This window comes from Bombus impatiens, unplaced genomic scaffold (assembly GCF_000188095.3).
Source record: "Bombus impatiens unplaced genomic scaffold, BIMP_2.2 scf_0815, whole genome shotgun sequence".
Lineage (NCBI taxonomy): Eukaryota > Metazoa > Arthropoda > Insecta > Hymenoptera > Apidae > Bombus > Bombus impatiens.
Genome location: NT_177234.1, coordinates 778,611 through 801,700, shown reverse-complemented (window position 1 = coordinate 801,700; position 23,090 = coordinate 778,611). Strand labels below are relative to the sequence as shown.

General features: G+C 40.7%; 3 protein-coding genes and 1 long non-coding RNA gene across 8 annotated transcripts; 3 read left to right on the top strand and 1 right to left on the bottom strand.

Moving 5' to 3' along the window:
- The first annotated feature begins 747 nt into the window (after positions 1-747).
- Positions 748-8,710, top strand: LOC117152206. Its single transcript, XR_004462520.1, has 3 exons — positions 748-1,067; positions 3,617-3,850; positions 4,664-8,710. It is a non-coding gene; the product is annotated as an uncharacterized LOC117152206 (long non-coding RNA).
- A 161-nt stretch (positions 8,711-8,871) lies between these two features.
- On the bottom strand, positions 8,872-10,197 carry LOC100742480 (mitotic spindle assembly checkpoint protein MAD2A). Its single transcript, XM_003492685.4, has 3 exons — positions 9,854-10,197; positions 9,380-9,742; positions 8,872-9,298 (listed from the first exon to the last, which is right to left on the bottom strand). Exons 1-3 carry the CDS (start codon positions 9,924-9,926, stop codon positions 9,099-9,101), a joined length of 636 nt encoding a protein of 211 aa, XP_003492733.1. The 5' UTR covers positions 9,927-10,197; the 3' UTR covers positions 8,872-9,098.
- A 189-nt stretch (positions 10,198-10,386) lies between these two features.
- LOC100742353 (nucleolar and coiled-body phosphoprotein 1) lies at positions 10,387-14,566 on the top strand. 5 transcript variants are annotated; one of them, XM_033323158.1, is made up of 5 exons: positions 10,387-10,575; positions 10,859-12,625; positions 12,699-12,785; positions 12,985-13,081; positions 13,169-13,458. In XM_033323158.1, the coding sequence occupies exons 1-5, from the start codon at positions 10,474-10,476 to the stop codon at positions 13,444-13,446; spliced, it is 2,331 nt and encodes a 776-aa protein (XP_033179049.1). In that variant the 5' UTR covers positions 10,387-10,473; the 3' UTR covers positions 13,447-13,458. The 5 variants fall into 5 exon arrangements, with proteins under 5 accessions (XP_033179049.1, XP_012246000.1, XP_012246001.1 ...); XM_012390577.3 differs by having other exon boundaries at positions 12,985-13,458; XM_012390579.3 differs by lacking the exons at positions 12,985-13,081; positions 13,169-13,458 and adding an exon at positions 13,556-14,566 and having other exon boundaries at positions 10,388-10,575.
- Positions 14,567-14,698: 132 nt separating this feature from the next.
- Positions 14,699-22,310, top strand: LOC100742230. Its single transcript, XM_003492683.4, has 5 exons — positions 14,699-15,093; positions 17,961-18,121; positions 18,214-18,374; positions 19,556-19,724; positions 20,162-22,310. Exons 2-5 carry the CDS (start codon positions 17,961-17,963, stop codon positions 20,349-20,351), a joined length of 681 nt encoding a protein of 226 aa, XP_003492731.1. The 5' UTR covers positions 14,699-15,093; the 3' UTR covers positions 20,352-22,310.
- Positions 22,311-23,090: the final 780 nt, after the last annotated feature.

The window sequence follows — 23,090 nt, the reverse complement described above, 5'->3', positions numbered from 1 at the left end:
CCGCCGGTGTAGTACGAGGCCGGACCACTCCCGCTTTCAAAAACGCACGCGCACTCTTTCCCACATGTATTTCCGCGCGTTCGCGTTTTCTCAGCCGTATTGTCACACCGGCTTCTCCAATTCATTCGTTCGATTCACAATCCGTCCCCGTTGTCCGATTTCGATCGAACATTTTTCCCGCGCAAACCGATTCTGAATCGAACGAACGATGAATCGGCGAAGTCCTGTCTATTTAACAATTATCCGTAAGAATTAATGGAATCGTGTTTCTGTTCTGCTCTCGCTAACTCAAGATATGGATAAGTTCTCTTCGTTCGCCGAGGACGTGACGCTCGCCCGCTTCTAGCGCATCTAGCGGCACTGTCAAGGTAAATTAACGATTAACAGTCTCAGTTGTAAACTAACGTTTAACGATCTTTGCTAGCCGTGTAAGAAAGAAAACAATTGTCGCTTGCGTACAGCTCTTCCGCTGATCTTCGTTTAACAACGCGTTTGATGATACTACTAATCTTTAATCGAACGACCGACGAATCACCTGGATATAAAGTCAAACGCGTGTCGCGTCGTTCCGTAAAGCAAATGGGAAAGCGTTTCCGGTAACAGAGAACCGGTCGCGGAATATTAAACGTCGCCGGGCAAATTTATCGGAAAGCGCGTTATCGAACCTATCTATCCAGGTAATTCGCGGCATTGCTACCTCGACAAAGACTAACCATCGATCTTCCTGACATTGTTGTGCTTGCAGCTTGCACATCGGGACATTCATCGTGTTTTGTTTTGTTGTAGCCTCACCCACATTCCTTCCCAATACCCCTTCAGGTTCCTACATACGCGTCCTCGACTTCTCCACTCTCCTCGGGCTCTCCACGTTTCCCCGCGCTATCTCCATTCCCCGACCCGACCAAACGTCTCGAGCTTTCGCGACCTTCTCACCTCATCCTCCTCGGGACTCCAACGTTTTCCATTTTCCCGCTTCGTTTCCTACATCTTCTATCTTATGCTCCTGTTCGTCGTTGCCTCGTTTCGTGCCCGCAACGAGTACCTGGCTACGCCGTCAATTTTCAGAGGTAAGTTTATCACGCCGCGTCCTCGGCAGTTTACCGATATTACCTAAACCACGTTGCATACGAGTGTCGATACTTACTAGTTTTAATCGTTCAATTTCTACTATTCTCATATTCCTTCGTCTGGCATGGATGTTTGCGATGTTCTTCTTATCCGTGAAGAAACGCGAAGAGAGAAATTCTTTTTATTGCCTTGCAGTATTTCTGGTATTTCATATCCGCTTCTTATGAAAACTTTGTCGAGTCTCGAAATTCAGAAAGCCAGAATTTTGTCAAAGGAAGCCCTTATAGAGAGACAGATTTCATTTTGCTTCGAGTTTTGGAGACAGCGGCACGAAATGACAATAATCGACAAATCGCTCGACGTTCTCCTCGTCAAATTAATTACAAAAGGGCTCGCACCAGATATCAACCATATTCCTGTCGATTCGAGTTACTCGATTGTCCCTCCTTGTCCCGCGAAAAGAGACCGCAAACGAAATTTTCACATGACGTGCCTCGATCACTGAGAAATGAAGTGCCGCTTTTTCCATCGATAATTCTCACACATTTCCGTGACTTTGGAAGAGCAACTCGTAGATTAATAAACGTAGATCCCGATGTAATATGCAGCCGATTTTCCCTGGAGTCCTTAGATAGTGCGACGTAGTAGGGGGATGCGGAGGAATGGTCGTTTTGCGAGAAGGAACGCCAGTGGAAAAGGAGGAAGAGGCGGGAAACGCAGCGAAAAGAGTGCCCAGGGATATGAGCTCCGCGATATCTGCGCCGGAGCTCTTTGCTAACTCGCGGCAACCTTTACATCAGGGGGGAAAAAGCTGCTCTGGAAAAAAGGCGAACTCTCGAAACGCAGGCAGCTCGAACGCTTCACGAGGTAGTGAGTGAGGGGAATAGAGAGAGAGAGAGAGAGAAAGAGAAAATAGAAAGAGACGGTCAGTATTAAAAAGAGGGAGGAAGAAAGGAAGGAAGGAAGGAAGGAAGGAAGGAAGGAAGAAGGGAAGAAAGAAAAGAAGAAAGAAAGAGAAACTGGCAACGATCGTCCAAAGAAATCGCTGCTAAATTTTCCATGTCTAGAAATGAGTTCCAGAATGTGTACGCTTTCCTTTACGCGTTTACTCAGATAGAATAATTTAATTTGTTAAAATTCTAGAGAAACTGCGAGTCCGAGAATTGTATTCATTTATAGAACAAAGGAAATCGAAAAATACGAATTGCTCTAGAGATAATCGGAATAATCGCTTGGCCGAAGTGTTTCAGACGACCGCGTCAGCTATACGTACCGAGTGTCCAGAGATTTATATGTATACGCGGTGCAACGTGTGCAAGATACGCACCCTTAACACCGTCATAATGGACTTGCAAACTATTCAGCGTGTGGGAAGCCAGCTAGCTAACTTAGCCTGGCTTCAAAGCCGGCGGTCTCCAACTATAGGACGCTTCCGAATTACAAATCCGAAGATGGTACAAGTGCTGACTATCGCGTATTAGAGAAATTGTGTTAGAGAAACTCGTTATTCGACGCGTGGAACTTCCACCTAAGAGGAAAAATAACGATTACGAGCAAAGGATTAATGACAATAAAAATTGCTCGATGAAAGCAACAGCAAAATTGGCGAACAACTTTATCAGGAAATTTGTTAATGGTGGATAAAGGCGCGTTTCATGCCTCGACCATTCTGTGACGATCGAAATCAATTACGGGAACAAATTGTAACGAGCGTCCTTCGAAGCGAACGCGAGATAAAAATTAAATTTCCCATTTTCATTGGCGGCCGCGAGCGGACGGCAATTATTTTTTAATCGTCGCCGAGTGTAATCACGTATTAATACACGAATGTTGCCCCCGATAATTGCACGAGAACACATCGGTAAACCGTGAAATCGTCTGATTGCCAGCCGCAACAAGAACGAAACTCGACGACTTCAACGTTCATAGATAAACCTAATGGCCCATGCTAATTAGAAGCAAAGACCATTATCGGCCCTCTCCAGCCGGCAAAAACAAATTTGTCGGCCACATCTATTACCGATTCCGCTTGTTCGTAACGACTGCTAACGGGAATCTGCACTATACATAATCAAATATACATTCGATCGAAACGTAACCTACGCTAAACCGTGGTAGCTGCTCCTTCATTTACGTATCCATTTAACGCTATTTTGCTATTTTCATTATTTTACGATGCCTTCTTCGATGAGAATTCAACGACTAGCACCGTACGAGAGCAAAGTCTTTAAGAATCGTCAATTTTGGAGAATGGTTAAAACGGTCTAATTGTTACTTAGCATCAACCCTAGATAGAACGAGGGTAGCGGAAACATACGATCCCGCGGTATTCAGGCTTAATCATTCGCTACTTAGTCCAGAGTTATCTCCCTCCCGTTGACCGAACTTTCCTCCTACAGCGTCAGTTCCCCGAGGAACTTGGCGACCCTGATGCCCCCAGATAAACTTAATAGAACCGGACTAATTAGGCCGGAAAGTCCGGGAGCGGAGGAATCACCGGTACCTTTTGCGGCTCACGAATAATTTCGACGGCCACTTGCTGCCACAGGAGAGCCCCAGGAGATGAAGCAGCAATTCGCCGACCAACGTCATCCACGCGCATCCCGCATCCTGGATCGTCGATAATTCAGCATCGTCGTCAACTAGTCTGCTCGAATTCACTGCGGGGAGCATACTTTCCGGAAGGTTGAGCCTTTCAGGAAGTCCTTCTGATACGCCAAGCTACGTCCTCTCCGACAACATCGGCAACGTCCATTCTTCCACCTTGATCGTACCGAACAAGGTAAGAATTCTCTTTTTCTCTCTTATCTAGTTAAACGTAAGATAATAGGAATAGAGGCGAGACCAATCGTACTATGAGCATAGTGTATATATAGTATGAATAACAGATATAGCGGAACAGAGGGATGGAATTTCTATTTGGTTCGCTCGTTAAAGCAGAGACAAGGTAAACTATCGTTGGCTAGGTTGATTCCATTAGCCACCTTAAGCCTCTCGTTTGTCGAGGAGAAGGCAGAAAGGAGAAGCAGAACAGTGATGCCCTGTTATACCAAATATCCACGAGGGTGAGCTGCGTTGAGATAAAGATGAATCTACGCCCAGCAACGGAAGGAGGGATACAAATAGGGTAGACGAAAGAAGAAGCAGGGTTGCGGGGGATCCTTCTGAACGATGCTTCATCCATAGCACAAAGGAGAAAAGCGGGAGAGTAACAACCGCGTCGAAACAACACCACGAAAGGGAAGAAAGTTGCAGGGAAAACAGAGAAGCCTGCCTTCCGTTTCGTTCGAAATGAGAAATTGCTGGAGGACTTGGCAGGATAAATGAATCAACACCGCAGTACTTGGTAGTTTTGTTTTAACTGTTGAATATTTGATTGACCCGTAGACGCGGCGAGATCACCGTAAAACCGCTAATTTAGCTTCCAGCGTAATTTCTTTTAGCTACAATTTATCCTGTCCACGACGACGCCCGTCTTAAATTGAAGACAGAGAATGTCGCGTCGCGATGATGACTCGATTCCTTCTTCGCGCGACTTGAATACACATCGAACGGAGACTCCTTTTAATCGATCCGAACTTCTTTCTCGTTGCAGAGCATCGTCGAGTGGTTCGACATCGTCCAAGAGCAAACACGAAGAACGGAGAATCTCAAGAAACAAGAGTCGCCATCCAATGGAAACACCGTGTTCACGGACGGAAAAAGTATCGTAGCTGAATTCGACGTTCGAAAACAACGAGGGAAATGTCCAGCCATTCTCTTTTTGCCCCGTTATTCCTCTCTTTCCCATGGTTTCCGCATGAAAATGTGAGAAATACGATAAACGTTGCCGCACTGACTAACGGCACGGGCAAAACTATCGTGGCCAAATCAAATTTAAGTCCCATGTGTGTAAACTGTATTTGCAGAGATATGTTTTTCCTGGCATTTCGCGCGGTATGTCCCAACAGCTTTAATTTTCTCCCTTGGGATCGGCCTTGCGCTCGTCCATCATTTACGCGTATCGAAAATTAAAGCGGGACTCGGAACGCGTACGTACGTACGCGAATCGATTTTTCTTTCGCGAATCATCGTCGAGAAAGCGGCAACATCGTCTTCCGACGTTCTCACGCTTTAAAATCTCCTTTAATCTTTCTTGAGAAGAGCAAGTCGCAAATACATGTTTTCCTTTCTTTTTTCGAACTTCCTGTCGCTCGGGAGGTTTGCACCGGGCGAAAGAACTCGACAGGTAAGAAAAGGGATAGAGAGGAAAAAAAGAAACGGGGTAGACGTCGTAAACCTTATCCGCAAGCACGTGCGGATCGTTAGAACACCACGTGGAGGCGACGATTTCGTTTTACGGGATTGCAGGAAGAAAGGCACGACATGGACGATCCCGGATCTTGTAATAGGATTTCCGGGATCAACGAGTCTTCCTACGCGACAGCCAATGTCTTCGAGGCAGAAACGTAATTGCGTGGAGCGACGTGAATTTCGACGATTTCGAAAACCTGTTTGGCTCGTCCAATTCCTTCGATATAATTCCATCGAAATGTTATCGAACGTAACAACGTGTTCTCGTTCGTTTGCAAAATCAAGCGAAACTATCAAGAACCAGTTCGCGATCAATTCGTTGACAGGAACGGATCTGCCTCGATGAACGGCCCGATGTTCCAAACGTGGAGCAATGTTACCGTGAAAAGACGCTTCTCGGTTTTCGAGCGACAGTTCGTCGAAACGTATGTCAGACGGCTCCAGGAGAGTATTGTACAAAGTATTCCTTGTATCCCTTCGAGCAGCGTGTGTGCGTGCGGTGTGTGCGTCGAACATCAATCGATGGAAACGACGAACAGCGATCGATTCGTCTATTCTTCAGGGATAAAGCAAAAATCGTGTGATTGGGTGGAAATTGGTCGACAGAGTCGTTTGTGGCTCTACTTTTCGCCTGCGACAAGGGTGGTTGCGTTATTACGCCGGAACCGAAGAAATCAGGCTGCACTTTAATTAACGGAGTTCGCGGCAAAGCATCGTCGTAAGAATTGTTACGCCTCGACAGCGAACGAGTAATTGCATTCTCGCTGGCATCGTCGCCGAGAATCGTAATATCGGCCTCGATTGGCCTCGCCGAAACGATCGTCGACGGAAAATAGGAAATAGCAGGGAACGATGGTAACGGTGGGAAACAAGGCGCGTTTATAATCAAGTCGAATGCAACGATAACAGCCAGCGAGTTACTCGTTAAGAAGAAAAACTAACGGCTAAAATGCCGTTCTCTCTCTCTCTCTCTCTCTTTCTCTCGCTTCTCGCATATTTTAATGTTACTCGAGTGAAATTTGGCATACAGATCGAGACAGTGGTGTTTCGCGTTTCCATCGATCGGTGAACACACGCACGCTTACTTTTTACATTTTAGAGCTATAAAGAATTACATATAGATAGTTGTTGAACGAACGAGCGAACAGTGTTCCAGAGTTCTTCTTGCGAGAGAAGAGGAAATACTTTACCATTCTAGCGATATATCAGAAACTTTGAGAAGAGAAGAAAATCGTGGCAGCGTATGATGTCCGTGCAAGCTTACTAGTGCCGCCGTGCTTTTTCGTTACAAATTTATTTCGTCGCTCGTACCTATCGAACGATTTGTATGAAAGTCATCGTAAGTCATCGATGGCGCGCCGTTCCGTCTAGTGCCGTTCCCCTTCCCAACCCCAAGATTCTATTAACTAGCTGCTGTTAATATTGATCTTCAAATAGATGACAATTATTCGAGTATCGGGTATTCGGCTACGTCCGAAAGATTCTGATTTCTTTTCACACTCGATCTTGTTACTAAGATAAAGAATAAAACACGAATATCGACACCGGAACGGAACGACGAGCCTGATCATAGCGAACAAAAGAGGAATGTATTTTATGATATTTTACGCATAAAATGATCGTAAATCGAATATAGCGATTAGTCCAAGGTAAACTTAAGTAGAGGTGTATAAATGAGAACCCAAAGTGTGCATAATGTTGCACACGATATTTACAAGGGCTGAAAAGTGAACGCGTCGATTTTCTCGAGCGAGTGAAAAAGGGCCGCGGAACGGTGATTGCGTGCTAACGATTGTACCAACGACGATGATAGTTAATTACCGATAGGCGATCGTCGATCATTATCGTTAACATCTAGCCCCGTAACGAGATCATCCTGTGCCAGGATCGCATGAAACGGAAATGCGACCAACCCACTTCCGGGACGTTACGTTTTTTTTTTTTCTACGGAAGTGAATAAGAACATCGGCAACTGTTCCGTGGTAATTTCCCTATCACGGATAACACTAAGCGCTACTGTAAAATATTGTATATTATTTCACGTTATTTATTTTTCAATGTTTTTACTAGGAGACGCGTTTTTACGATACTCAAGAGAATTATCGCGTAATGTTATAGAGACATGACTCGTTCTGATCCGCGGTGCTGTGCTTACATGTGACGACCAAACGGACCTGTCAATTTCGGACCCTTTTAGTATTTATAGCGATCGTTCAGAGTGATAGAATAAAAGTCAAACTAAACTCGAAGGTACAATAAAGCAATGGTTTTCAGTCACAATTCAGACTTTACAGTCACAGCGGATCAGCCGAATTAGAGTGTTTATAAACTTCAACGTATTTCCAGCAGCTTTTGCAGTGTGTAAAACTAACCAGAGAAACCGAAGCAAATCTAGTCTAGGCGAGATTTAAGAGCGTACAGCTTGCGCGTTAAAGATTATTACGAACGTGCCGTCCGCCCTCGAAATGATTGCACGTGGTCATAAGCGTGAACTGCGCCAACACATGCGGATACAAGCAAGCTTGCCTTGTTCTCGAAAGTTAAGTAATGTTAGTTTTGAAAAAAGAGGGCCGATCGAACGATTCGTTTTGTACGACGCGTGACAGGGAACGATTACGTTCCATGCTGGTCTAATAGCGAACCAAGTGCACTATGGATCGTATGGCTAACTCTAGCAGCACGAAGTACTAACGAGTTAATAGCGAAATTGTCGTAAGGGAAAAACGAACGCTGCAGGTATTAACGAAGCATAAGCCGCTGTTGATGTTTCCTAACGTGGTCTTCGATTTCTGTCGAAGAGATCGGGTACAATAGGTACCAAAAACGAGGATATTACGACCAAATACCACTTATACGACATCGTAAAATGAAATAAAAAACGGAAAAAAAATTTTATGTAAGAGACGAAGTTTCTATTGAATTTCGGTTGAAGACGCATCCAAAAAGATATGATCCGAATCCGCCGCAATTACTTACACCTAACGAAGAGAAATGCCTAGTCAACATGTACGTGCTCCCAAAGAATATATTTCCGTTCGGTATTTATCCATTTCGAGATTTCATTTAGATATTCATGTATTACTGTAACATTCTTTAATCGTGAATCGACATCGAGAAAAAAAGGAAAACAGAACGAAGTATTTGATAAATTTGGAGCACTTGTACATTTAAGAATATTTAAGTAATGCTAACGATGTTACTTGCGATTTGGTATATGACGAACGTCAAACACGAAAAATATTTTATTCTAGTCGTATCTTTCATGCTTTGCCAAGTAAAATAATATAATTCCTGTGTTAAGTGTAATAGTCAATTATGTTTTAATAAAATCTGCCAAGATTCTTGTCAATTCTCTTCTTCCCCTAACCATTAACTAAACCATTAAATAACTAGATACGAACGTAAAATAGAAAAATATATACCGATACTAGAAAGAAGAAACAGGAGTCTAAGATACAAGGATAACTGCTGGAAGTAGGATTTCCTATACAATAAACTGACAAGCTATCAAAGTTATATCAAAATATATATTCGTATAAAACTCTTTGTAGGTAATACTAATAATTCGTAAAATATATTCAAACCTTTCAGAACAACACGACCACTTTCATCTTATAATCATTTGTATACAAAAAGAAAGTTAAATAGCAGTCTTTAATATCAATTACTGTTAAAAAGATGAAGAAATATATATTTCATATGTACATTTCAATTATCAAAGATAAAACATGTAATACCTAAACATTCTTATAACTAACTATGGTATCCATCTTATGAATAGAAGTTGAAAATGATCGTAATTGTACTTCTTGACTGTTTGCGATAAATACTGGCTGGGTTTCATCCCATTCCTTAGGGATACCACAGTCAGGTACAGTATACGTCAAAATATCAAATGAACATAAACAATCCAATAGTGGAAGAAAACTTACTGTACCTGAAACATAAAAGATCCGACAAATCAGATTTTAAATGTAAAGCACTGTACTATGAAATCTTGAATTATCGAATAAGTTACCAGTGATCTGACGTATGACTTCACGAATCTCTTTCTGTATAGCCTTCACGTCCTTTGTACCCACTTCAGGAAGACTATTTTTTGTGTTATCATTGGCGCCATTAGATGACTGACCTTCATAATCTACTCTGAAATCCCACTTTTCTAATACTTCTTTGGTATTAACATTTGTTATAACAAGCGTTATCTTTTGTACTTTCCGTTGAATAAGCCATTCCTGAATCTGGCTAAGAACAGTATCCAAATATCCTTTGATCTTTTCATCTGTAGACATTAAAACGAACAAACCAAAATGTTCGGCGGGTTCAAAAGTTTCCGGAGGATAAATGCCTCTTTGATACAAAATACTATTCACGCCATAAACTGAAACGAGTAGAAGCAACACGTAAGACGATGAATTCTGATTAAATTCCAAGTAACGCTCGACAATTGTAAATAAGTTTTAAAAGAATGTAAAAAGTATGATTAACTTACGAAGATATTCTTTAACCAGCTCTGCCGATCCTTTTAGCGTAATACACTTTGCTTTCTGCTGAGTTTCTGTCATAGTTTTCAAATAACTGCCACCCGATATAATTGAATGAACAAATTTCCGCCGAAAATTCTAGTACCTTACAGGTTATAACGAAGCCGGTTTATCATTTTAAAAACATCCAATGCGCTGCTTATAAACCGATATTTCACCAACCAAAAGACAGAGGAAAAATTTATGAACTTTGAGTACGTTCATAAAATCAACATAGTGTATAAGCTCAAAGAATTACAGAAATGATTTAACGCGACTACTGACAATATATGTTTATAACTTTACATCACAAACGTTAATAGTTCGTTAACTAAATATGAATAAACTAATATACAAAAAATGAGAATACATTTGAGATAATAGAAATAATCTTATTACCAATCCGAAATGATATTGCAACAATGCGTTCCACAAGTAACATGCACCGCACGTTACTACATGACGCATCTTCATCCTATACAATCCGTGCTCGACTGTAGCGCCATATATATGAGAATGGGGAGTGTATGAGACTGCTGTCGTGCATCCAATTGCGGCTAGGTTTTGCAGCTCTTCGCACGCGTCCATCATGGCATCTGTTGTAGAATTGAGTGTTTCTGCTCTTGTGTATGAATATTTACTAAAAAAGGACGCGTCGTTGGCGAAGGTTTTTCAAAAGAAAACAAAAGCGGTAAGATTCTAACAAGTTATTTCGTACATACAGTAATTGATCGATTTTCAAGAAGTCAGTGTATATGCGATACTAGAAGTACCGCCATTCGGCCTTACCACGTGGGCGAAATAAATTCGTTATTTTATATTTCGAATTCATGTTAAGATAGAACTTGATTATCATCGCTTTTACTCATTATATGTATATTAATTAATATTCTGATCCATATATTATTTAATTCCGGGTAATTCATCGTAAAGATACTACGACCTTCACTCATGTTCGTTTATTTCGTTTACAGCCCGCATTGCCAAAGGGCGCACCAACAATTGAGGACGTTTTTAATCATTTTCAAAAAACATCGCAAATAAAATTAAACATAAAGGCACAAGCTGAAGATACAAGTTCAGATACAAGTTCAGAGAGTGAAGAAGATGCACCAAGGAAGGTGCCACAAGTAAATGGTAAAGCTGCAATTAATGCTGCAGTGAATAATAAAAAAAAGAAATCTTCTTCAGAAGAAAGCTCTAGCGAAAATGAAAAACCTTCACCAAAAGCACATGCAAAAACTAAAGCTAATGTTAAACCATTATCTAAAACGCCATCTGTAAAGAAAAAAGAAAGTTCAGATGATAGTTCTTCAGAAGAGGAAGAGGTACCTAAAACACAACCTAAAGCAGTATCAACGCCAAAAGTAACTCAGGTATCTAAGACACAGAAATCTTCGGATGACTCAGATTCAGATAGCGAAGAAGAATCTAAAGCAAATATAACTGCAAAAGCAAATACAAAATCAGCTACAACAGCTCAAACAAAATCCACAATAAATAAAAAGGAATCTTCGAGCGAAGATAGTACTGATAGCGAAGAAGAAAGTCCAGTTAAGCCAGTATTAAAGAAACCAACATCTACACAAACTATAATAAAAACACCAGCAAAGAAAGAAGAATCCTCTAGTGATGATTCTGATGATTCTTCGGAAGAAGAAGAGGTTGCCAAACCTCAACCAGCAGCTAAAGCCAAGCCGGTTGCTAAACTTACTAATGTTGCTAAGCAAGAGGAATCTTCGAGCGATGATTCGGATGATTCTTCAGAGGAGGCAACTATTGCAAAACCACCAGTTGCTAAAGCTATTCCAAATAAGAAAAAACAGGAAAAATCTGTTCAACAAAAGAAAGAAGTAGTGCCTACTCCACAAAAGAAGGAAACAACAAAATTAGGAAAGCAAAACAAAGGTTTACCAACAAAACCAACAGTAACGGTAACAAAAGAATCATCTACTGAAGAAAGTAGCGAGGAAGAAGTATCACAAGTTAAAAAGGCTGTTCCTCCGTCAACATCAGTAGTAGCAAAGAAAGCTATAGTTAAAAAAGAAGGATCTTCCTCTAGCGAAGACAGCAGTGAAGATGTAGAACCAGCTAAACAGCCAGCTATTCCACAAACAACCGTAGTTGCAAAAAAAGTACCTGCTAAGAAAAATGAATCTTCTTCCAGCGAAGATAGCAGTGAAGAAGAAGAACCGCCAACAAAAAAGCCTGCTCCTGCTAAATTAGTAACACCAGTTGTATCTAAAAAAGCAAAATCTTCTAGTGAAGATTCTGATGATTCAGATGAAAATGTAAAGACAGCTACAAAAGCGACAACAAAACCTGCAAAGAAAGCTGAGTCCAGTTCTGAAGATTCGGATGAATCTGAAAATGAAAAACCAATCAAAAAATCAGTATCTGCAGTTACAAAAACAATAAAGAAAACTGAAGCTAAAAAGGAATCATCCAGTGAAGATTCTGATTCAGATTCATCAGACAATGAAAAATCAAATACTTCTATTGCTAAAACTCCTGTCGCAAAAGAAACAGCAGTTAAAAGAGATTCAAATTCAGAGGAAGGTGATTCTAATGAAAAACAGCAAATAACTCCAACCCCAAAGACACCTAAAGTTGAGAAAAGAAAACACAAAGAAATAGAACAGGAACAAGAAGAGGAAGATGTAGGAAAGCCCCCTGCAAAAGCTCAGAAAAATAATTACAGTAATTTTGTAAAGGCGAATAATAGTTTCAATAATGACAAGGTAATAGTTATTGCATTTGATGCATTTATACAAGAAAAAAGAAACATTTTTATTTACAAAATTCTGTGTTTAGCGACACAAAAATACTCCATTTCGTCGTGTAAAGGATGATGAGCTAGAATTGGATCCCAAATTGGCAAACAATTCTTTTGAGGCAAAGGTAAATGCTTGGAAACATTTGAAAAACACAGGTCACTCGTCGTTTTATAAAAGCTTGAGACCATGTTTCCCTGCATTCACCAATACCTTTCATGTTTTTTTTTTTAGCAAAGACAATATAAAAAAATGCTTCTAAAGATGTTTCACGTATAAATGGACTTGAATAGAAAACGGCGATTGACCTGAGTCTTTTGTTTTAGGAGGACAATCAGGAAGAGGGTGGTTTTAAGAAACATGGCGGAAGGGGTGGATTTGGCGGAGGCAGAGGCGGTTTTGGTCGTGGTGGATTCAGGGGAGGTCGTGGCGGCGGAGGTGATTGGGGAGGTCGCGGTGGCGGCGGAGGTGATTGGGGAGGTCGCGGTGGCGGCGGAGGTGATTGGGGAGGTCGCGGTGGTGGCGATAGAGGAGGAAGAGGTGGTTTTAGGGGAGGTCGAGGAAATTTTAGAGGTGGTTTTGACAATAGAAGATCATGGGGTGGGAATGATAGGGGAAATACTAATGAAGGCGGTAGATCCGACGGATTTAGGAAATCATGGGGTAACGGCGAAGGTGAAAGAGGGGGTGGTCGCGGCGGATTTAGGGGGGGCAGAGGTGGTTTCGATAAACAGAGATCATTCGATAACGCATCGCAACAAAATAAAAAAATTACGTTTGACGATTGACAATAGAAATTACATATAAAGGTGAGGGAAGTTAATTCGGAATAGTCAGGTATCTAAATAAAGTTTATGTAGTAAGTGAATATTATTATGTGGAATTTTTGTTAAACAGAAAGGTGCTCGTGGTTCTTGGGGAGAGAAAGCGAATCAGGACCTCAAATTCACAAGAGGAAAGTCATTTCGTCACGAGAAAACGAAGAAAAAGCGCGGTAGCTACCGCGGTGGTCAAATAGATACTAGCGTCAATTCTATTAAATTTGACGACTGAGAAAGCAGTTGTAAAAAGTAAATGAGCACGTTATATTATTATTAGCCTATATATTTAATTAAAATAACAGATACAAGAATTTTAAGTCTCTAAGTTTCATTTAGTGAAGAACTTGGATAGTATTTTTAGAATTATTAACGCTATTATACTCGATTATTACGAAATTAAGTGAACTATATATAACTTTGCTATTATGTTTAATCTCTTAAGTTGATTTCATGTAGTCTTTTTTTAACAATTAGTATCTATAAGACTGCAATTTGAGTATATCTGACGAAAATTTCTATTACTTATTTTAATACAAAGAAAATGACTTACAGATGATATTTCGATATTGGACTATTAAAAAGTAATTGTCATTTATTGCAATATGTAACATATTTCGTATATCTATTGCTCCTAGAATTACTAGGAAATACAACAGATATTTGTCTGTCGTTATCGAAGCCTGAATAATTCCACCTTTCTCGTCAAATCTCTTAAGGATTTTTTGAAGATATATTCTCTATGTAATATAACATTCAGCTTCATACACAAATGTTGTTTTAACATTGCTTTCTTCCCTAACTAGTAGTAAAATTTTATTGCGATTTTGACATGTAATTAAAGATTCAAAATATGAAATACGATATGCAAACTAATATTTAAATGAAAAAGGTAAATTTCATAAGTATGTAACAGAGTTTATATATATGGAAATAATTTAATGAATCTGGTTACAATGAATTGGACAAAACAAGATAGAAATAATTTTAGGCACACAAATTTATTATCACTCCATCACTATTCATTTAAAAATATGTGTACTTTTGTAATACATTGTCATCGAACAGCTATAAAGACAATGTACTTCTACCGATTGCATTATTATATTAACCTTCACATCCATAAATCCTATTTTAATATTCCTAGTCTATAAATGTAATTTACTAATACATTTTTGTATAAAAAGTAGTCCTCAGAAAGTGAGGAATATTTAATAGTTTGGCAAAACGCAAAGGAAAAAAGGGGTGTTCTTATTTACCCTCTTTAGTCTCCTCACAAAGAAAAGAAGAAAGGTTTCAAAGTAGTAGAACAGGAGCCGATATTCCTCGTCTCATCCCCCCCTTTTTCCCTGACTCTACCAGAGCACGGAGAGCGGTTACTTACGATTCTACAGTCAACCTCTAGACATCCACCTGTGAGGACGGAGGTGTTCGACCCCACGACATCCGGTGTGGTGACATGAACAGTGTTTAAGGAACTCGTGTGCCCCCATTTTAATTCTATTCCTTCTTAGACCCGAACATTGCGATCGATTCATGTAACGCGTATAACCGATCATATCAAACGGACCGAGAAAAGGATTCAAACGCACAGTGTTAAAAACGGTCTTTCTCACGGTGAGTGACATCCTGCAGGTTGTAACAGATAATAATGACAAATTTTCATGACTGAATGTAACATCTGAAAATGGTATGTACAAATTTTAATGACTCGAAAGCTCAAAAATTTTCAATATTCTACGATATTCCGTTTAAATTAAATAACATTCATTCTGATCTCCTGTTTAAGGAGAAAAAAATCTCAAAACAGATTAGCAGCATTCTGAAATCGTGAAATTTCTAAATTTGAATTTCTGCTTCGTGATTTCGCTTTTAATTAGAACTACTGCTACTCGTATCCTAATGCAAAAATATAAGAATAGTCACAAAGTTTGAAGCTTTCAATGCAACACTGACAAATATACAGCGACTGCACGTCAATCTTCGAGCATCGAAAAAATTATGATACACTTTGAAAAACATTCCAAGCAGTTACGAGAGGAGATGCGCAGCATCTTAAAAGTCATTACTGTAATCGAAATCAAATCTTACGGATTGGACTCTACGCCAAAGTTCTTCCAGGCTTTAAAATACAAATGGACAATGATTAGACACGTCTCCTTAAACTAACATTTCCCTCGTTTATTACTTGTCACAAAATCGCGTTCCTATCTTTTTCATTGCTCCCTTACATTTTTGATCCAGCGTATTACTCCGTTTAGAATTGCAGTTACTTTTAGATCAAGTATATTGCTCTTATTGCGACAAGGAAACGATCGCTAATCGTGCAGATCTGTTACAATAAAATTACAATTGAACATTCGATATTTTACGAGGCGTCTGCGCTCTGTCATGCGAAAGCGATAACGAGCCCCTGACTAGGAAATCTTCGCGCTGTGAACACGGAGACCGAAGAGGCGGAATTTCGAATACCTAACAACTCCGTGACAGTTATAATAATTTATTCGTGAAACTAAATACCGAAATGACTATACCGTTAACAGAGACCAAGGATGAGTAAATGTATATTCGATAAAGAACAGCCGAAGCGAGAGGAAAAAGCGTTTAGGACGATTCATCTTTACCGTTAGAAACAACCGCATGACACGTTCATGGTCCACGAGGAATCCTCTCCTGAGTGCCGGAAGCAGAGTTCTTCCCAAGCTTTTTTCTATGTCATATTTCATCAAGTCTATTTCACCTACCAATTCTCGCATTACATCTAATCGTCCGAACTTCCTTGAAGCTGCTTCGCAGCTCCAGTTAGACGAGCCTCGTTCAAATTCTACCAACTGTTTCCACGATCGGTGGTAGCCTGTTAATTATTCCCGCGACGTGTTAGCATATTAACAGTACCCTCTCAACAATTACTGGGAAAAGAAGCTGCTAGCAACGTGAGAAATTGCGGCTCGAATAATTGTTCTTGTTGATAGTAAATTACCGTGAATCCGTGAACTCGCGGAAAACCTCTATCTTCCAAGTTCAAGTGATTCTCACGTCTCTTCCAGTTGCTCGATTTTGCCTTTTCGCAGGTTCGCCGTTATGTAATCCATCGAGACGCGATAAAGATACCTCAGATATTTATCCGAATGTTCTTACGTGGTAATTATGCTGTGTCATTGACCATTGACGTTGATGCAATGTAACTCGGCTACATACAGCTCGATCGAAGAGGATCTAGAGGAGATTTCCTCCTGCAATGCTTAAAATTAATCAAAATAAGAGAATAAATGTACGTTCTGATTTCTAGAGTCAAGCGATATAGAAATATGTGTCTTATCCGATTAGATCGATATAATATACGACATTGGAATATTATTACAAATTGTACAGATATTTCAGTTATATTTTCTATAAAGTAGGAATAAGGAATGCTAAAAGTAGGCAGCGCTTCCTGAAGAAACAGATACGCGATGTCAGTCACGGCCAATGACCAGCCTTGAGTGCTACCCATTAATGATTTTCTTCCTTTCCTTTTCCCACGCGCAATTTATCACTTGGCCAAACATTAAACCGCAATTTTCTGCCGCATTGATTTTTCTTCTCGACTTGGAATCGTCCAAATGATCGACAAATGAAAAAATGGACATCAAACAAATGCACCGATCGAGCAACTTAAAAACTAGATCGAATATTGAGATTTCTCGCCAATAAAATTTGCACAGTATTCGAAATTGAGCATCGAACGCTATTGGCCGCATGCTATCGTGTTGCTTTCACTCGTGTTCGATTAACGACGAGAAATACATATAGCGGAAGTAATGTGGACCTGACAACCTAGAAACCCCAAACTCTGTATATACATGGAGTCCTATTGGTTATGCACGCTCGCTAATTGTTATTCTTAATTGCGCACGGTCGTCACTCTCTCGTGTCGTCCGGACGATTTTCATCGTTCGTGAAGCTCGAAAGGGAAAAAGTTTGCTCGCTCGCTCGTTTCTTTGCCGTTCGGACAGTACCCGCTACCAGCCCGTGAAACGGAACCTCTGCGGGCGAGTTCGCAGAAGGAAATGATAATGATAGACCAGCAGTCAATGGTTAAACGTTTACAAAATCGTAGACTAATAATGTCAAAGCGTGCAGCTACGCGAATCCCAATTACACACGCTCATTCGAAGAGATTCGGTGGATTTTTGCGCGACGCGTCACAAACCAGAGCCCCAGTGTCATTTACTTTTGCTCTTGACCTCGTGCGAACTCGAGTTCCAAGACCGTGCGTTCACTCACACCTTCCTTCGTCGCGGTGACAACACGTTCTCTTGTACGAGTTTTGGTAATCCGATTAGTAGCCAGTTCTGATTGTTTTATTCATGAGATATTGCTCACCGACGTAATTAATTTTCATTAATACACCTGTCTTTAAAACGATTCTCGATACGTGAAACTATCTGTCCATTTCTACTCTTTCAAGCGTGTTATTCTCATGATTTTTCCTGTAATTTCAGATGTCCACGTACCTGGGTCTGATTCTTGTTATCACCACATGCGCCCACGTCGTGTATGCCAAAAGATGCGAGGGGAACGGATTAGGCTTGAAATACGTGTGGGGAGACGCGCTCACAGATCCAGCTGACTGTATAGGTCCGAATAACATGGTGTATCCCTCGTAAGTGTTCCTATATAAGAGATTTTCGGTTAGGATTTAAAAAATGTCAGCTTTATTCGCGACGTCGTTACCAAAACGAACAACTGCCGTAGAGCCGCGATATCGAGAAGTTACAAGAATATTTGGGCGAGCGGTCGAACAGCGAGGTCCCATCAGCCTCGAACGATCGATCCTGAATTAACCAGACAGGCGCTATTGCACAATTACAAGATTACTCATGGAGATTATTCGATCGCCGAATCCTCGCGAAATGGTAAGTTCGCAAAAGTACTTGTTTCGTTTCTTCCCGTCGAAAGTAGATCGACAGCTTCCAGTTCTGCAGAGAAATTTATGATCGTATTCGAAACGCGTTTTGGGAACGACGACGTTTCCTATTCAACTGCGAAACAATTTAACGGATCACGATCGAGTCGAGGACGTGGCTTGCTTGAAAACACGCGGAAGACGAACTTGTCCCTCTTGTTCGAAGCGCAACAGTAGTCGAGCCGGTTACTTGAATCACGAATATAATTACGAACAGCTATAACCTACATCCTCGTCGAACCTCTGTTTTATTTATTTATCCTGTGATTACCACTTTGTTCAAATATAATCCGATAACGCGATTCTCATTATATTGTTCGATATTCTATTTACGATTTATTATAGTTGTTTCTTCGGATATTATACTTCCCTTACCTGCACTTTACAAGATTATTGTACCGTGTCATCATATACAAACATTGTATTCTTGTCTATCGTCGTTTCTTTGATCAACATTCTCAGAAATTCGACGTAGGCAGAATATACGTTTTAAGTCTACAAAACTCCAGAAAAATCCAGAAAAATCGGAACAACCGGTTACGCGATGTACCGACACTTTGCAGCCTTGAATTATGTAGCTGTCCTTATGACACGAAAACCCGATTTCAACCGAGTACAACACCCGCCGTGCGCGTATCCTCGATGAATTCCTTTTTAAAATCGTGACTCGTCGTCGATTGTTGGCCGTGCCCGCGAAAAATGCATTAGTCCCTGTTCGGGAGGTTTCATTTACTGGGATCGATTCTCCGTCCTTTAGATAATGGCTGGCTGGTGCAAGAGGACGGTAATAAGGCACCGTGTTATCCGGCCAATACAGTTATCGCTCGTTCTGCTCATAACGGGATACCGGCGACCCACTCGTCGTTTCGAACACACGAACCGACAGAATTCCAAAGAAAGGGCGCCAATCTCGTAAACGAGTTACGACATCTTCTTTTAGATTCTTTTCACCCTTTTTACGTAGCTCCCGAGAATTCTTTTACACGAAGCTGTCTATCGTAATCGTTTGTACGAGTTTTGCGAAAAAGTTGTAGTAGTTTCTAGGTCAACGAAACTCGTAAGACTGGTACAACTTCTGATCTAAATATCAAGAAATACGTCTTTCATATGGAACAACACGTTTATTTCCAGGTAGAGCATTTTCCTCGAAGGAGACATGTGGTTCCCCAGCCAGATTATGCAAAACGAGGTACAACACCACGGCTCCTATGTACGGAGTCAGCTTAACCAGCGGTCAGCCTGTGACTATCGTGCAGAAGTTCCCCGACCTTTTGCAGCAAGTCGTGTTCGAAGTTTGCGAGTGAGTATCGCATCACGACGATGTCGTTGAATATGTCGTTTCAAAATTCGCTCATCCGTTGTAAATCTGTACCTGTAAATCAAGAGGATAGGCTCGATCGTTATCCACTGTTACTTTCTTAGCACGTTCGATCGTGATCTGTAAATACATGCGACGTGATTCCAATTGAATTTCATTGAGACCTACCGGTAAGTCGTATCGATTCAAATGTAGCGCAGTGGGCCGAACAGGTCTAACCAACACGGAGCCTACTTTTGGAACGTTTTTGAACCGGTATGCGTCAGCGCGATTATCCAGCCACGAACTGTCGCATACCAAAAGTGAACTGCCAAGAAATTTCAATCTTCCTTTCCTCCTCCTTTCTCTTTATCGATAAAATATTCTCTACCACCGACTATTAATGCAAATGGCATAAAAACGTGAACGCATTGTTACAGATCGAAGGAGTGCGACGTGGTCCACGGTGAGTGCACGCAGACATACGTGCCGTACCTGTTTCTGGTGATTCCGCTTGGACCGGTGACCTTGACTGGCCAAGATTACGTTCTGGTTGAAAGCGGTTGCGTGTGCAAGCCGAGAAATTCGGCGAGCGCCACGTCGGAGCCTCCGGCAGTTCCAAGCTTTTAAACGTTCGTCGAACTCTAGCGATCAACATTGAGCGCACCAGTACACCTCTGCGCTGGAGGATATAGATCGAGATCCGCGTCGAACGTGACGAATCGGTGGAAGGTGACCCCAAGCTCGAACAACCTCGCCGAAGAACCTAGTAACCTCTTTGACGAAGCTAGCAAAGAATACTGAAACCAGTATTGAAGTCACTAGAGAATTGATTTCTCGAGAGAAATCTGCGACATGAACAATTTTCCCTGGGAATGCAACAGTATATATCTATCTTGCACGATGGGATAGCAACTTTTAACGTGAATCAATCAGCTTTTCTAGTTTGTCCAGGGTATCACGTCACGATTTCCACGAGGAACAGCTTTCTAGCCGAAGCTGAAGGTTCCTCTCGTTGCGGCCAAGAATTTCTCGCGAAATTCTTGGTGGCTTCAGAGGTCAACGTATAGATAATTTATGTTTCGAAATAAAGACTCTCTATCGTAGATGGTTCGCAACAGTCGTACATCGGTAGAGTTATTCGATTATAAAATCTGATGATCCGTGAACTGTTCGCATCAGTTTGTTTGCAAAAGAAGACAGCTTCGAAGAAACATCGATAATTAGGCGTGCTTCACGGTCGAACAGTATCGCGCTGCTCTTTTATCGTCGTTTTTTTTTTTTTTTTTTTTTAAAGTCGTGCGAGAAAAAAAAAGAGATAAATGAAGAAGAAGATAATCTAGAAGAACTTATTTTAGCGTGAAAAAACAAATCGGAGCAGCGGCGGTCATTTCGCGGAATCCGGTCTCGGAATCCGATCGAGTTCACTAGACCTGCCCACGAGCCGGTTTCGAGCAGGTGTATAGATCAACTTGTAACAGTGCTCCGCAGGAAGTATAGGCGAGAAATTCTTTCAAAAGGTATCATAAAGTTATATCATTTGCGTCGACCGCATCGTAACAAGGCGGAAACGTTGTTAATGCGTTCCCCAGCTCGCTTCATCCAACGCTTGGAATCGTTATACGTTCATTCTGTTTCGTTTGTTATGAAATAAACTTCTGGAATTAATCTTCTTTGCACCGTGTGTTGGTGCAAAATACCAACGATTAATTAGCTGGAGCGGTCATTAAGCGAGCGAAAGTTCCGGTTTCGACTTTTTCTCCCGTATATTACAACTCCTGGATACGTTCATTAAGAAAAAATCTCTCATCATTGTACGAAAAAAGATGATTCTGTAGCGGTAGAGCGTCGGAAAATGTAGTGCCGTGCGATCTCAATCGCAATACAAAGCGAGATCTTCAAAAGGATCATTCTTATTCCCATATTGGAGTCGGTTGAATCGGTGCTAAGATACGTCACTGGCCCGTTTATGTTTCTCAGAACCGGACTCTGAAAGCTCGCGCTGGAATCGTACCGACAAACAGGATGGACGTGCAGTCGCAGTACGAATGGACCGTACCATGAATTCCGATGAGTATAATGTACCGTTACCCGCTTTGCGGGACCCTTCACCTCGATTTACTTCACTTGGTTATTTCATAGGCGAGATCCATGCAGCGCCCAAAAGTAGCTGACTCGTATCGTTCATTCATGCCGCTCCACTTGATCATCGATAGTTTTATATTTCTTTGGTCGAATATCCATTTTCTACGGTATTTGCGAGTTTCCTATGTAATTCCAAATAGAAGAGCGCCCTACTGATTCAAAAGTTGAAATATTTTAATTTAAACATAGTAGTTGAGCGAAATGATTTTCGGTTTTATATATAAAATTAATCGTCGATCGTTTTTGTTGATATAACACAGAAAGAAATTGAACTGGACAAATACGAATTCGCACATCGTTCTGTGCCAGTGTCGTATGGGGAAAGTGATAAATAGAGAAATGCCGAAATGTTACGCGTGCAACGAACAATTCTTTCATATCACATGTCATCTTTTGTATTTATAGTTGTAACATGCAAGTATATATTTATAATTTATTACTAGATTTCGATGTATTATGTAAATGAATCTTTCCTTCAATCAATTACCGTAAACCTTTGTGTCCTTTTCTCACCTCTTAAGAGCCGTCGAAAGGGAATTATTCCGATTCGGCATGCGATTGGTTTAAAAGCACCAGGGGAGAAACGGTATAAATACATACTTTGAAATCTATTTTCAGCAGCTAACGGTACTAGAAAGATACGCACCGTTCACGCTGATAACCGGAAAAAATATGCAGATCAGAAAAATATCCATCTACTTTTTTCAAAGCAACTATTTCACGTTCTCTCCCTACTTGAAGACGCACAGGAGAAGTTGCGTCGATTTTTATTCCAACTTTTTTAATCAGACTATTTTTCATTATATTGCAACAGGCAATAGAGTTGGATTACCTAAATCTTAAAATATGATGACAAAATCTGACAAAATCAAAATTCTTGTCAATAAATAGTACTATGATATGTTGCGTGGCCTTGCTAAGATTTTGGGGAATTTGGCACGGTTGCAGCCTGTGGAGTGCTGAAGCACTACGTAACAACTTCAAACAATTCGAAAAACTAACTCGATGTTTAAACAAAGAAATACATAACAAGAAAGATTAACGTGAACAATGATTTATATTTAAAACTGAATATTTATAATAGATTGACTATTTTAATAAAGACTTATGATTTAATGAGATTTATTTAAACTCTAAGTTGAAAGCGAAGGTTCTAACTATTTAACGATTCTAATGATTCTCACTTTTCGGTCGCAAAGGAACCCATTTATCTGCTCGGATTTA

Coding starts and splice junctions, on each gene's coding strand:
- LOC100742480 (XM_003492685.4), bottom strand. CDS start 9,926: ATGACAGAAACTCAGCAGAAAGCAAAGTGTATTACGCTAAAAGGATCG. Junction 9,743..9,853: donor GCTGGTTAAAGAATATCTTC/GTAAGTTAATCA, acceptor TACTCGTTTCAG/TTTATGGCGTGAATAGTATT. Junction 9,299..9,379: donor AGTCATACGTCAGATCACTG/GTAACTTATTCG, acceptor TTTATGTTTCAG/GTACAGTAAGTTTTCTTCCA.
- LOC100742230 (XM_003492683.4), top strand. CDS start 17,961: ATGTCCACGTACCTGGGTCTGATTCTTGTTATCACCACATGCGCCCAC. Junction 18,375..19,555: donor CGCCGAATCCTCGCGAAATG/GTAAGTTCGCAA, acceptor GTTTATTTCCAG/GTAGAGCATTTTCCTCGAAG. Junction 19,725..20,161: donor GTCGTGTTCGAAGTTTGCGA/GTGAGTATCGCA, acceptor GCATTGTTACAG/ATCGAAGGAGTGCGACGTGG.
- LOC100742353 (XM_012390577.3), top strand. CDS start 10,474: ATGGCATCTGTTGTAGAATTGAGTGTTTCTGCTCTTGTGTATGAATAT. Junction 10,576..10,858: donor TTCAAAAGAAAACAAAAGCG/GTAAGATTCTAA, acceptor TTTCGTTTACAG/CCCGCATTGCCAAAGGGCGC. Junction 12,786..12,984: donor ACAATTCTTTTGAGGCAAAG/GTAAATGCTTGG, acceptor CTTTTGTTTTAG/GAGGACAATCAGGAAGAGGG.